Below are 15,487 nucleotides of genomic sequence, written 5' to 3'. Positions count from 1 at the left end.
TCTGATAACTTTAACCTGATAGAAACCTTTGCTTTTTTTTTTTTATTTGTAATTTGTTCTCACTCAGTCAGTATTCAAAGGCTCTATTATGGAATTGTTCAAGCCACTGCTTGTAATACAGCATATTAATATATTCATTTTCTCTTTCTAGTAGCAGTTTTCCATTCCAATTTCCTTTATCTGACTTCTGCATGATTTATTCTGATGATAAAATGCCCTCCTCTTTCATACAGTTAATTCAGTCATGGCTTTTAAAATTCATATCTTCACATTAAATATGCTGGCAAGTTTGCTCATGTCAGATTGGTCCCTTCCCCCTCTAGTTTTCAGTAACCTATCTGAACAGAGGCTTCCTCAAATTTCCTTCTCTTTTAACAGTTTTAATTTAAAACAGACCTTTTGTAAGAGAAGTTCTAGGAACAATAACTGTTTCATACATGAAAAGGCCCCCTGACACACAGCATTATATTAATTATCATTAGCTGCATGCTTCTTAGCAATTCTGGCACTGGTTTAGAGTACACACCTATAACACTCCTAATCGTGTCTCAAAATTTGTTGGAACATCAACATTTTCTCAGTGCTGAATAAGGCCCCATAAGAACAATAACCGTGTTCAGAGTCCAAAGGTACCATAATCTGCTCATCTCCACAATATGTCACAGCTTTTGATCTCTGCACCAACCTTTCTGTTGCACTAGTTTATCTTTCAAAAAGGTGCTCATTTTTGACATTTTTGACTCTACAAGTTTAAAAGATGAACAAGCAACAACCTTTTGTAAGTTGGCTTAATGGATGCATTGTTTCTAAAAGCATTGCTGGTTTAACTCTGTCTAGTTTTGACTAATCCTCAAGTCTTAATTATACAAGGATTAAATAAGTTTTTTGACTCTTAAAGCAGCCCCAGAAATGCCAACAACCACCCCTTGGCGAGTATTTGATCCCTAGGATTCCCCCACTCACAGAGCATCTTCCTGATTGACCCAAAACTCCTTCCTCCAGGTGCAGTTTTGCTTCTACAGGGCTGAAGGCCTCTGGGGGCTCAGGCAGATCTGCTCTGCATAAACACATCACACTGTGAGGACCCCCTTTACAGAAGATCATTGTACCTACTTATTTTTAAAGGATGGCTAAAAAAGGAAGTGAATGTAAACGTGTTGCCCGTCCTTTACACAGTATCTGAGACATAAGAACTGCATTACCCTGAAGAGTGCGGTCTAGGTTCAGAACCTGCCTCAGTCTGAGAAAGTTAAACCTTGGTGGGCTACCTCCCATGAAAAAGCACTTTCACCCCTTCTTGGGCCCAGAAGCCAGGGAAGAATAGGAGGGGGCTAGTCTTTGAGGACTGGTGGTTAAGCCAACTCTTCCTCTTAGAACAGTGAGATCTAGTTTGTAGTCCCAAGACACATGAATGGTCAACGGACTCACCATCAGCTTGTCCTCCAGATGTGCTTTAAAAGAAAGCATTTAAACATGGACTTGGTTCTCTAGGGGAAAAATAAGTAGCTGCAATCAGGATATTCTGGACTCAAGGTCCTGCGCCGCTGGAGATCCATCCAGACTTAAGCTCCTTACCATCTAGAGACAGTAGAAGATGTCAGACACCATCTGGCCGTCAGTGTTTTCTACAGTCTTGCCCAACACAATGCACCACCTTGTCTGCAACCTAACTGGGGCTCCTCACTGTCCCATGTAGCACTGAGGAAAGCCAGACACCCCTCTTTGGGTGCTTGGGGGCAGACATCGGACCTGCATGACTGGAGCTGGCTGTCAGCCTTGTCCTGGCTAACCATTACATGTCTTCTTCATATGGATACTGCTCACAGGTCAGAATACAGACAACTTCTAAGCTTTGGGCAAACTCAGCACATTGAGTTTTCATGGTATGCAGCTGTAACACATTTTCCAAAACTTGAACACCTCTTGGTCCTGTTTTCTGGGATCTTTCTTACATTCCAGCACCTTTTCCAAAACACCGTGGTAACAGCCTCTCAGATCATGCATACAGCTCTACTAGCTCCCTCACCCCTCTCAGACACTCTGCTTGTGTATTCAGGGATTTCACTGGTTGCCCCAAATATGATACTGGATTAGGAGTTTTAAGCAACGATTTATCACCTCCTTTTTAGGTTGACTTCACATTAGGATGCAATAACACTATCTTGAGTCTGATAATTTCTAGTCAATAACACCTTCCACATGAGGCATGGGGTCATTAACAAGAAGAAAGATTTTAAATTGTTTTAGAAGCCAGCTCATGCTAGTCTTTGAATTGGCTCCTCATGTACCCCAGGAGACTGGTTTGAGAACTGGGATGGCCAGTGGCAGGCAGGGGACCGATACAGCTAAAGAAAGCGCATGAGCCACTTCAGAAGATATGTTCCAAGTTCCTCCCCAGGTCTTTTGCCTTTTATTCTCCAATTCAGGTATTACATTTCCACTGGTTTCCACCAGGATTGTGCATGCACCTTGACATGTTCACAGAAGTTCCACGATACAGAGTTTCACAACTGGGACAGGTCCCTGCAATCGGGACACCAGGGTGACAAAACAGATTCTGGAGAATTTCCCACTGAATAGGATGGAGAGAACATAATTACCACATCGTAGCACTATAATGTCTCATAAACATAGAATAGACTAGATCCATTTACCACAAAAATCACAGAAAGTAACTGATCAAAGAATATCTCTTTTATGTAAAATATACATTTGTAGGATATAATTTTAAGACATCTTTTATACTTATTGATGTTGGTTTCGCAACACTTTGAATAAAAAAAAAAAAAAACAAAATAGTCTTGCTGCCAGAATTTTATTTCTCATAATACTTATAGTTTGAGGTAACAATGAAAGAAGACTGTGTGCTGTGAACAAAGTTGGTGATGTCTGTCTGCAGTCACATTTCTGTTATCAAAGTGAAAAGTAAACTTAAGACTTGGCATGTACACTAGAATTCATACAAATATAGGTCATGGCAAACTGAGAAAGCAAGGACTTATGCAAACCTACTCTGTTCATATTTGTGACCTTTGCAAAATATACCATTATTATGACAGGAGTCAAGACAGATGTAGTTTACATCACTATCATTATTAAGTGCGTGTCTTTGTATGATCCACAGCACAACTTACTGCAGGAACCAGGAATAATACACACAGGGGTGTGGGTCTTTGCATGGAGCCTTAGCAATGATGACTTGAATTCAGCTTTCCTTGATATAGATAAAAACTGATATTCCATGCACACACGTTTTATTTACAGCTGACTCATCAACAGTGACTAGTCACCCCTTCCTCTGGCAGCAGTAATTATGAGCAGTCTTTAATCTTCTTTAACAAGCTCTACTTCGCATGTAAAGTCTCAGTGACCTCCTCAAGGCGTGAGTTGTTTATCAGGGCCCATTCAGCAGCAGCAGTCTCTTTCCAGTACAGTCCTTGGTATGGCTAAATTCCATTGTCCCTTTTTCAGCAGTCAAAAATCCATGATAAATTCTGTACAACACTGTAGTTAATATAACAGCAGCACCAGATATTATATTAATTCCTTTGCTAAAAGCTGTTTGCAATTATCTCTCTATTGACAATATCTTACCAAAACTAAATCAATGTACATCTCTAAATATCAGAAATGTATGCTTTGATAAATACATTATTGTACAAGAATTCTGACATGCAGGTCATGCTACCGGGCTAGGCTATATACAGAAGAACATGTTACATGGTCGACAATAAGTTATATTTCTTTTCCTAACAAAAAATAGAACATGACAATCAGGGATTATTCAACAATCTCAAGGATCTCTTAAGATTTGTGTTGTTATGGTCTTCCCCATGTAGTTCTAAAACTCTATGGTTTAGGGTAATTTTTCCTCACCAGCCCAGAACATCAAATCTGCCATTGCATTTGTTGCATCCGTTGCATAAACAGAGGTTAATATTGAATGAAAAAGCCAGTAGAGGAGATACAGTTTCAAAACTGTAGTGAATGCTGGTTGCTAGGAGGAAGATTGATGCAATAGGCAACTGGTCAGTACTGTAAAGCAGCTACTAAATCCCACTCAAAAAATCTTCAGAGTGCTCACATGAGTTAGTCTAGACAATACTAACTTGCGCTTGAAAAATATACATATTTGTATCTATACACATAAGTGTAGTCCATATGAAAAAAAGAGAAAAGGAGAAAAATGTCCTTAGTTAACCTTAAAAGAGGGGGGCATTTTAACAGTAACTCTGTGCTTTATGGATACAGATGGAGAATACAGGAGACAGGTTGCAAAACAGACAGACAAACAACATATAGGACAAAGCACCTCAGAAAACATTGACTGAAGAAATTTTTGAAGCTCGTGAGCCAGAGGTATAAGGCTGGTCAAAAACCCGACAGCAGTACAAAAAAGCCCCCAATAATCTTCTCAATTTTACTTGGTACTCAGCCTCTGAAAATGTTGAAGAACCCTGGAGTAGAGAAATGACTACAGTACCAAGCAGCACTTGCTAGCTTAAAATTGCAAGTCTGGATGGCGTTTACCTTTCTTGCATGTTTTGTGCCTTCCCCAAGCCATTAAGAAAGAGATCTGGCTTCTGCTTGCGTGTAACCAGTAATGACAACCTCTTTGCAGTTATCTGTGTGCAAACAACCGGAGACATTCAGAACTCTGATACAGCAATCCAGTACCCAAGTAAGTTAATCACAAAATAAAGCCATTTATAAACAAGTAGATCATTAAAAAATAAAGGAAAAAGGTTAAACAAAGAAAAACAATCCCACATGCAGACCAGTTTATCAGTGCTTTCATTTCAGCGGGATGGTACAATGCGAGAACACACATCCAGAGCCCTCTGTGGTCTCCGTGATCGGCAACACTGCTTGTCAGGTGATGGAGACAGGATGGTCCATGCAAATGAGCAGACCCAAGTCACATTGTGTGCAACCAAGACACGATTCCAGACATCTTCAGAATGGATTAGAGTCACAAGAAATGGAGGTTCAATGGAGTGACTGATAATTAGTTGGAAGCACATTATTTTAAGTAAATCTCCCTGAAAATATGCTTATTTATTGAATATACTGGCCAACGGCATCCACTAACTGTCCTTTTATTGCCACATGAAAGTAGGACAATATAGTAGATAAATGGAGAAGCGCTACTTCAAGGAATTTTTAAAAGCCAAGATAAAAATCTTCAGCTACCCAAGTGGCATTTCTTACTACTGACAGTTATATCATGCAGGAGTTATACCATATTTGTGGAGCCTATGGTTAGTGCTACATTTATTTCCAATATGTGGTAAACAGTATTTGAATTAATACTATGTAGCCGATTGATGCCATCTGTTTACAAGATGGAAGGGATGGGAGACCGAGAGCGCCTTAGAGGACAAGGTGAGCTGTAGGGTGATGTTACTGGAGACAGTCGCAGAGCATTGCCTGTCAAGCCAGCTATGTTGTTTAAGCTTCGAGATTTTTCATAGCCTTGTATGAGAAAATGCACAGACATCAGTTGAATTCAGCCAAAAAAATAGACAAAGACAAACAGTACAATGTAATGTAATCCAAGGAGCTATCTGGGACTCAGAGGGAATCTGCCTGTGAAAGAACTCAATGCTGAGACACATTACTACCAGAAGATACTAATAAATAAAATTATATACAAATTAATGCAGCTACTCATTTCCAGACAATTACACAGACCATCACACAAGAGGTCTGACCTGCTCTTCCACAACCCATCTTGCACTCAGTGCCGCTCTATTGGCTTCAGCAGGGTAGCAGAGAGTGCAAGATAAAGGATCCCAACAGGGTTACTGGGTGAGCTATATTGGCTAAGTGTAATCAAAACCACATTAAAACAGACTATAAAAACTGTTAGAATTATATGATCTCTGCTAAACCCAATTCCTAATACAGGATTATTTTTCTTAAAAACAAATAAAACAAAAACCAGATAAATTGCTTACAGCATGTGTAAAACACTTCTGCAGAGGACTGAATAATAATATGAGAAAGAAGGTCCATCTTCAGAAATATTAAACCTAAGACTTTATATCTAATATTAAAGTATAATAAGATAGTCGAGTTTGACATATTTGCAAATGCCTCCTGATTGGCAAATTTAAAACACTATATTTGTGCTCCTTCTCCAGCTGACCCAAATGAAATAATTGTTATTAATCCACGTAAGCAGGTAGTAAATAATTAATCATTAAATGAGGCAACCACATAATGCTTCACAATTTGGAGGGAACGTTGCACTTGCAGACATTTCTGTTCACATACACTGTGAGCTCTAGCTACCTACTTTTTGCTACGTATAGGTTGTTTCCACCTTGTAGAGGCTATGCTGTGAAATGATGGAAAAGCATTGCTATTCACTGCATCGCTATCTTCATACTCAAGGATTTTCAATAGCACCTGAAAAAGCCCACTTATGAAGAAAAGGATCAGCGCATCGGTCTGGAGAAAGATACCAGCAAGGAAATACAACGAAGATGAAGCTGGACAGGACCTCTCTCCTCAAGTGCATGGATACATGCTTCACTGCAAGCATGAGAAGGCCCATTGATTTCAGTGGCACTGCCTGTTTCCTTGAAGACAAGTATGCATCTAAGCATTCGTCAGGTTAAGACATACAAGTATAAACTGCTTATAGTGAAATACTGAAATTTTTCCCACAGAAACTGTAAAATTTCAATGACAATACAGCTAAACATTACACAGGACATCACCAGATATTTTTTTTCTTATTGAAATAGTTACTGGCTCAAATTCCAGATCTCCAGATAACAGACAGTTCACAGACAGTTGTTAGCATCTTCAGGAAAAATCATATCTTAGGGCCTCCCCTAACAACAATTACCCTGTTTCTTGCCTACTGAGAATTACATACTGTAAAGCTATACTTAAAGCAAATGCATAACCTCATGTCTGCTAAATGTTGTGCAACGTTATCTCCAGATTGCAAGGGCAGGCTAGACTGTGATGCTTCACAGACTTCGATACATTTCAAAAACAGCCTCTAGTTTCTGAGTTTCTGTAAGTATTTACACAGATTAGAAAGAATCATGTTTGAAATGGGAATCGAGGGGAAGCACAACACTAGTGTACATATTTAACCTCCCCTGTAAACATAAAGCTTACAAAAAAAGATCAAAATAATTAGGTATCTTTCTTACACAGAAAACTAGGAAGGTATTTTTAAAAAATATTTTTCCTGCTACTTTTCTAATGATAAAAGCAAAGAACTGATAGCAGAAGATGGTAAAGATGACAAAGAAAACAGAACTCCTAAAAAATGAAAACCAGATACACAAGATGAATAAAGATAGAGGCATGATCCAGAATTGGTACTTTGCAGGTATTATAGTGGGGGTTTTGATCAGCTCTGAATCAGTATCATCTTAGAGATGGAGATAAGGTGTTAATGCAAAAAAGGTCAGAATAAATTATGATTGAACACAACCAAGAACCATCCAAGGAACCAACCAAACAAGAAGGATACACCAAAAGAAAGAAAGGGAAAAAACAAAATGAAAACTAGTAGACTTGATGTGTGAATTAAATTCAAATATTCAAAACCATTTGGATGCCACTTGAAGATGTTTTCTGCTTATGAGCTAACTTCCCTACTCCGTATAAAATAAAATTGAAAGCCAGTGGCTAAAACATTTCAGCCTAGATTATGGTTATCATCAGAGCCAGTCAAAGAGCACATTTCTCATTGAGAAACTGCCAGTTCTGAACTCAAGCCCCATTTTCCTAGTGAAAGCTATGAAACAATTTTCTCTTGAATCTAGGTTTTGAAATGAAAGTGTTCATGTGGTCCCAGTATAAAATATGCTTTCTTTTTATATTAATATGTCTTTAGTAGTTAATGGGTAACTTCTTTTATTATTTCTGATCTGTTCTAATTATGGTTACTGCCAAGCAAACAGCACTCAAATGTTTATACTACCACTCCTAAAAGAAGTCAATAACCTTATCTTGCAAGATGCCATGACAGTCTGCCTTATTCAGATATTCCTGACCTCCTCAAAGACTGGACTCTTACCATTAGAGATATTTTAAATAATTCTAGTTGTTGAGAAGACAACGCAAGATATACAGTCAGTGAAAAGCATCCTAAATCTGTACAAAAAACGTTTGCAACAAGGTCCCATTTAATCTAAACATTATGTATAGGAATATGTAAAACTCTGGAATATACAGACAATCATGCTGTTTGCAAATACCATACACATTGAATTCTGTTTGCCTATCTGCTGTCACTGACCTCATGCTTTTGAAATGTAAAAAGAACATTTTCAGAATAACCCAAGAGAATTCCTTTAGGGTCTATGGCTGGCTGGGACAGCTATGTTTGCTGTTCAGAAAGCAAGTTAAAAAATAAATTAAAAAAAAAAAAAAAAAGCAGATAAAACTAAGCCAAGAACGCTGTCCAGTGCCACTTGGCTACTGCACATGAACTCTTGCAGTAAACAACTGCACATCAGCACTCAGGAACGTGAAACCTGTTGGAATGGTATAATTTGCCAAGAAACCAAAGCAATTTGGATGTAAGGAAATGGCAAGACTACAACTGGCATTGCTGATCTTGGGGCTGTGCCCTGAGGTTAGGTTTGCAGCCAAAGCCAGCTGTGGCCTGATGGGGTAGCCACACCGTCAGTCACACAGGTGATACGTACAACAGAAGGTTTTGCAAACTCCACCTGGGGAACCCAATCCTACTGAACAGTGAGTAATCAGATTTGAAGAGGCTGAAAGACTAGAAAGGCACTTTTAGCACCTTGCAAGATCAAATGTTGTTTACTGTGGTTGAATTCTGGTTGGGGTATACAGTCACGTTCTAGCATCGGTGGTGTATTACAAAAAGGAAACATTTTGTGGCATTATAAACTCAAACTTTTCTTTGAAAGAGATCTAAACAGCATCTCATATGATATGCTTTGTTGTGTTCAGAACAAAAACATTGCTTATTTCTGACTTTTCAACCTTTTAAGTGTAATTTATTCAGCTGTAATTTTTACTAAGTTATAAAGTGCAGACCAAAGTTATTAAATAACTAATTGGTCTTTTAGAATGACAAATGGTATTGAGTGATGAATGGCTAAATGAGCAAGGTCTGAATTGCAGGCTTTTCCATTGAAGATAACAGACAAATGAAGACACAAGTGAAAATGAGGGTCCAACATCAAGCACGTTTTGTGAACACTAAAGGACATGAATGTTTCTAAAAGGAAAGCAGGAATAAAATGACTAGGAATAAAGAAAAAAAGATACATTGTGAGTATAGTCTTTCCTCTAAGAGCATTGCGCACATCATTTTACTCTAAGATTGCTTTTCACAAGCACATTGCTGAGTAACCTTTTATGATCTAATGAAAGAAGTCCATACCTTTCCTGATCCCTCCATCAGTAGCACACGTGTAATCACCTGTCGTCAGTAGGAAACATGTTCCCCCTCTTCTGTTTTTGTCTCTTGTACTAGAGCGTCTGATGGGAGGGAGCCTTTCACCAGGTGAGAGTGGCTGCTCACTTCCTGCACTGTCTTCACCTGATAACACTGGTTAAAGCACCATGCCCATTTACAGACAATAATGAATGAGGAAATGAGACATCACAAAGAGCTTATGCTGAATGCTGGATATTCCCATCACTCAAAAATAGTTATAAGGTAAATCATTAGAAGAAAACAAGACTGCAATTAACCATTAATCAGTACAAAATGGCAAAAAGTATATTTTTATTCAAGAACAAATGATCTTTTGACTTTCCTGTTCTTCTTTTAAATCTCATATAAAGCTATACTAAACTGACATGAAATAAGAAATAATCAAACCAAGGCTCAGTTATTTGCCTATAATGGACTGTAACTTTTCAGAGTACAGTCATCCTTGGGTATTTCAAACAACTATTTACTATTTTGGCTATCCTTTTTGCTAAGCAGGAGGTCATGTTGGTAATTTTTGCTTAGAATATGTTGTTTAGCATATTTTAAAGACAACCCCTCCCCCATAAGGGTTAAATTTTCAACATTTGGCACTAAAACTTGTTTAATAACACACTTAGCTTTCATTTCTATATTTATCACACTTGCACTGCTTGTCATCATAAGTACCCAACATTAAATGCTGTCTTTGGTCTCTGTAGTTTATTTTGTCAAACAGCAAAACTCTTACCTCTCCTGATTTGGCACTCCCAGAGGACTCTCTTTTAAAATTAGCTACTATTTCAGATTCAGGTCACACTTCAAGAAAAAAATCTCTGCTCAGTACAGCACATAACAGGTAATGGCATGTTATTGACTTCATCTTTACCTTTGCATTTAAACCTGAGCACGTGTTTTTCTGCAATAGTAATGCAAAGGGTTATATTCAGCCTTGAAGTTTTGCACAGAATTCCTAGTGACTCTAATAGAATTCTCTACCAGAAATAAAGCTACAGTGCGTGATGTGAGTGGTGGCACTACTGAAGAGGAAGTTAACTCTTTAAAATGGCTCCTTTTTGCATATCTGCTTTCTCTGCTTTCTCTCTAACTTCAAGGATTATAGCACCTTGTAAATAAAGCTGCAGACACAGAAAAGCGTCTCTTTGCTCTGATCACACTGAGCCTCCACCATTCCAGAACACCTTTAGTAGGACCTGACGGCATGAAAAAGCTGTTAACACTTTAAAGATGTTGTCTGAAAGCTGGTATCAGTGAAAGCACTGTAAAACTAACTGTGTTCCACCCTCAGTGCGAGTCCTTTCAAAGGTTTCCATCCTCTTAAATATATTTAGGATGTTCAAAAAGCTGTGTTAACTTTGTCTGTGAACACTCACTTGGAGACTGAAACTGAGCTTCTTTGAACATAAATGCTATTCAGTAACAGAGCAACAGACCAAAGACAGATATTGTTCAGAGAGACTGATCTTCCAGACTCTTTTAAAAAATAAATTTCAATTATTGAATGACACCAGTAATGGGTGGTTTTGCTGTTATTGTTCTTTGGCAGCTTTCCAACAGGAGTCTAATGACTGGTATGTGAGCTTTGTAATCAGATTGTGCTTGGCTTACGAATAAATACATTCAAGAAACAGACAAAAAAAATCCTTGCTGCTAAAAATTTTGGTTTAATTACACTGAGAGGTAAAATTTACTCTTTAATTTGAAGAGATATGGAATATGGGGTAGTGGCTTGGAGGGGCAGAGGCTGTCATTTGATATGCATTTTCACAGCGAATGGCATAAAATACTCCTTATCCATCATTTGGAACTCTAACAAATAAGGTAATATAAATCACAAAAATCAGCACTAATAATGATCATGTTGTTAGGGGCTGTCATTTTCAGTTTTCTTGACAAACTTCACATAAGCTATGCTATTATCATTCAATTAATAGTAAATATCATGCAATGTCTCATCTAACACAGATGAATGAGGTTCTTCTAGCCAGGGAAGCAGAATGCCAAATGGAAAGAAAGCTAGAATGAGAATTTCTTCTTATTTCCTTTGAGTGCTGGGCTTTTGATGTAAAGCACCTGCTCCTTTTAAATGACTGCTTCTTTGTAGAATCTTGCTTAACAGGCCACGATGTGGCACAGGCAAAGCTGACACAAGAGACAGACACTGAGGCAAAACACCATGGAGTCCAACAGGGTGGGACACGGTGGCTGCTCAAATAGTCACAGTCATGCAGAAAAACAAGAAACATCCACACGACGCAACAAACAACAGGCAAAAGAAAAGGTTGATATTATCAGCAGGAAAGCATTCTCAACAGAGCAAGCAAAACTGTATAGACCAGCTACATAGAGGTTTGGGAACATCACTATACCTATTTTGCCCTCTATGAGACTGACACACGCAAACACTGGAGGGGAGAAGGGTGGGAGCTACATCTTCTCCTGGCAGAAAGACTGGCTGCTTTCTGACTCCTACCAAACATACTGGTCTATAAAGTGTTTTCAGAGGACATGCATTTCCAGTGGGGTCCTACCTGATGATCTGTTGTGCTCCATCAACTGGTTGTCCTTGCCCAGGCAGATGTCACCCTGTGTGCTATTGCAGGCCATGTTCAAGTCTGTCTTGCAGAAGGTGGGCGAGCTGGCTTGAGGAGCAGGAGGGATGTGCTTCTTCCGTTTCCTTGGCAGTTTCTGCTTTGCCATGGCCAGAGAGTAGTACATCCCAAAATTGTTAACTATCACAGGCACGGGCATGGCTATGGTGAGCACCCCTGCCAGAGCACACAGGGCTCCCACCAGCATGCCTGACCAGGTCCGTGGATACATATCCCCATATCCCAGGGTGGTCATGGTGACTACAGCCCACCAGAAGCCGATAGGGATATTTTTGAACTGTGTGTGCTCACTTGCTGATGGGTCATTAGGCTGGGCTCCCACCCGCTCTGCGTAGTAGATCATGGTGGCAAATATCAAAACACCGAGCGCCAGGAATATTATCAGCAGCAAAAATTCATTGGTGCTGGCTCGCAGAGTGTGGCCCAGCACCCTGAGGCCCACAAAGTGACGGGTGAGCTTGAAGATTCGCAGGATCCTCACGAATCTTACCACCCTGAGGAAACCAAGCACGTCTTTAGCAGCTTTGGAAGAGAGCCCACTCAGGCCCACTTCTAGGTAAAAGGGCAGGATGGCCACAAAGTCAATGATATTCAAGAGGTTTTTGATGAATTCAAGTTTGTTGGGGGAAAAAACAACACGTACTAAAAATTCAAATGTAAACCATACCACACAGACTCCTTCCACGTACGTCAGGGCAGGATCTGTCTCAATTTCATACTGTAGCACAGCTTCTGTCCCATTGACGACCTGCTCAGTTTTGTTTATAATAGTATTGAAAGCCTCATGTGTTTCCAGACAAAAGGTCGTGATTGAAACTAGGATGAAGAATAAAGAGGCAAAGGCGATGAACTGAAACAAAGAGGGAAAAGAAACATCAGAACCACACAGCTCTTCACATTAATGCTAACAATGTCAGTGATCATTCTGAATCTTTTACTGATTCATTCCTAAATGATTCACAAATTTGTATGCATAAAACTTTGCATCTAGGCCAGAAGAGAGCAGCACACAGCTCTCACACATAGGCCAGGAGTCCAAGAGCAGGAAAAGTCTTGTTGATGGACACCATGGGAGGCTGCAACTCATTCAGGAAGTAGCAAAAAATTCTTTAAGCTGTGCTAAACCATCTGAATTCCATTCAGTTGTCAAGGTACTTTACAAACAACTCCCATGCACACCAACCACAGCAAGATTTGAGGCTGTCCACCTCTCGCATAGTGGAAAACTGGGCTGACCCTAATAATTTTGAGATTACGGTTCAGTGATTCACACCTGGCCTGAAGGGTCCTAGGAACAGATCCAAACACTGTGTTTCCTTTGGATTTTCAGTGATTCACAAACACAGGATCTTTACTGAAAAGGCCTTCCATATTACAGGTATAGTTGGTTGCACAGCCTGTTATGTTCACAGTTATCCAGCACTCATACCCTTAGGCAGGACTAAGAGCAAACCTAGCAGAACCTCTCTCACTGTGGTGGCAGAGCTTTGCCAGTATGTTAGAATCCACAACCCTGCTATCAAAGTTACCAATCCAGGACAATCTGAACAAACACGGAAATACAAATTCCATTCTAGTAGCGGCACATGAATAGATAAAATACAGTTAAATAACCTGCAGACAGCCCTCACAGATGATTGTTAAGGACTTAAAAAATATTTACTGCCTGATCTTCAATTCAGTCATCACAGTCAAGCATTGAAGAAAAGAGAACATCCAGGACACGATCTCATACAAATTAACACTGAGCCAAACAGCTGGAGGGGGGAGATAAACTTTCTTACACCCAGTAAAATGTGCCAAATGAAAAGGTGTTTTGAGCCAGTTGTTCCTTTGCTACAATGGTTAACTTCTTTTAAGTGACAATACATTACCACCATGCTAGCACTCCAACAGCAATGGTGTGGTACATGAATAGACGCTGTGTTTAAATCCCTCCCTGAGCCAGGATTTCTAACGTGTTATCAGTGTGCTTGTTATTCTGGATTTTCAGCTTACTAGACATTTTATAGCCAATATTATCCTGAAAAAAACCCTCTGAAGACCTGAAGATTTTTGAAGGTGTTAGGGGCCCAAAAAGACAAAAAGATGCCTAAACAGGTTTGTGAAAATACCTAGTGCCTATGTGCTTCCTTCCATATCTAGCAGCTTGAAATTTTACCACTGCATAATATCAAGAAAGAAACACATTTCTTTCAAAATGGCAGCAAATTACTAACTCTTTTGGCTTCAGGTTTTTCTAATTTTAAACTGTTACTTGAATGTAAAACAAAAATACATGATAGGGGTCTCAGAGTTTGAGGCAGGCTTTTCATCCTTTTTAATATTATTTATTTTAGTAAATAAGGTATTTTATGTTCCCTTTAATACTACTTACAATCCATTAATTCCCAATCTGAAACTGAGTACCTTAAGGAAGCCAAGCAAGTAGGAAAAACAGTAGAAAATGCTCTGCAGGCAAAGTTCAAGCTGTAGTTTTAATGTATACACAATGTGCATAAAGATCAATCATCTCCTATATGTTCAAAAGCTCACTGTTTAAATCTTTCTTTGGGACTTCGTTTGTTGATTAAAAATAAAAATATACATATTTTTATACATATACATCTCTTAGTATAGGTGTAAAATAGAATGTATATGAAAGTATGCATACATAAAACTTATACATACTATTATTTATAGTATAGCATATATAGGTGTGTATATGTATACAAATTTTATTACTGATAGAACATTTGGAGTCAGTATACAGAATTATTTCTCATTTGTAAGCCACCTCCAGTGGTATGTTAAAGTACCATAATATATGGGGGATGTTATTGCGGTCTTCCAGTACTTAAAGGGGACTATAGGAAAGATAGGGGCAGTCTCTTTAGCAAGGCCTGGGGTGACAGGACAAGGTGCAATGGTTTTAAATTAAAGGAGGGTAGGATTACACTGGATATAAGGAAAAAAATTTTTTACAGTGAGGGTGGTGAAGCACTGGAATGGGTTTCCCAGAGAGGTAGTGGAGGTCCCATCCCTGGAAACATTCAAGGTCAGGTTGGACAGGCTCTGAGCAACCACATCTAGTTAGAGATGTTGCTGCTCACTGCAGGGCGGTTGGACTAGATGGCCTTTAACAGTCCCTTCCCACGCAAAGCATTCTGTGACTCTATGACTCTATCAGAATCTCTACTACCACCCCACTGGAAAGGGCAGCTTACAGTCCGGGTTCCAGAGGTGCAGGCAATAGAAAATGTGGCAGCAGGATGCTGCTATGTTACCACACCAAAATCTTGAATCTCATTGAAAGAAATCTGGTAACAATGGAGACAGAACAGCAGCCATCAGCAAGAATGCCTCTGTTAGGTCACTTTAATCCAGGCTGCAACATTGCCGCAGAACTGAATTTGTATACTTCAGATATCAATCACTAAATTTAGTG

The 15,487-nt window shown here is 39.2% G+C and overlaps 1 protein-coding gene across 5 annotated transcripts in view; it reads right to left on the bottom strand.

Moving 5' to 3' along the window:
• Window positions 1-2,376: 2,376 nt before the first annotated feature.
• Window positions 2,377-15,487, bottom strand: part of KCNC2 (potassium voltage-gated channel subfamily C member 2) — a 104,461-nt gene continuing 91,350 nt past the window's right edge. The window contains exons 2-5 of one of the 5 annotated variants that reach the window (XM_075080787.1): window positions 11,980-12,910; window positions 9,395-9,562; window positions 4,531-4,625; window positions 3,419-3,504 (exon numbers count right to left, since the gene is read on the bottom strand). In XM_075080787.1, the coding sequence (XP_074936888.1) occupies window positions 4,564-4,625; window positions 9,395-9,562; window positions 11,980-12,910 (1,161 nt within the window). In that variant the 3' untranslated portion in view covers window positions 3,419-3,504; window positions 4,531-4,563. Of the gene's footprint in view, window positions 5,476-9,394; window positions 9,563-11,979; window positions 12,911-15,487 lie in introns of all 5 variants that reach the window. The other 4 variants (XM_075080785.1, XM_075080783.1, XM_075080786.1 and 1 more) reach the window with 4 other exon arrangements.

Source organism: Phalacrocorax aristotelis, chromosome 1, assembly GCF_949628215.1.
Source record: "Phalacrocorax aristotelis chromosome 1, bGulAri2.1, whole genome shotgun sequence".
Lineage (NCBI taxonomy): Eukaryota > Metazoa > Chordata > Aves > Suliformes > Phalacrocoracidae > Phalacrocorax > Phalacrocorax aristotelis.
The sequence above is the reverse complement of the archived record's forward strand: the minus strand, read 5'-3'. Positions and strand labels throughout refer to the sequence as shown.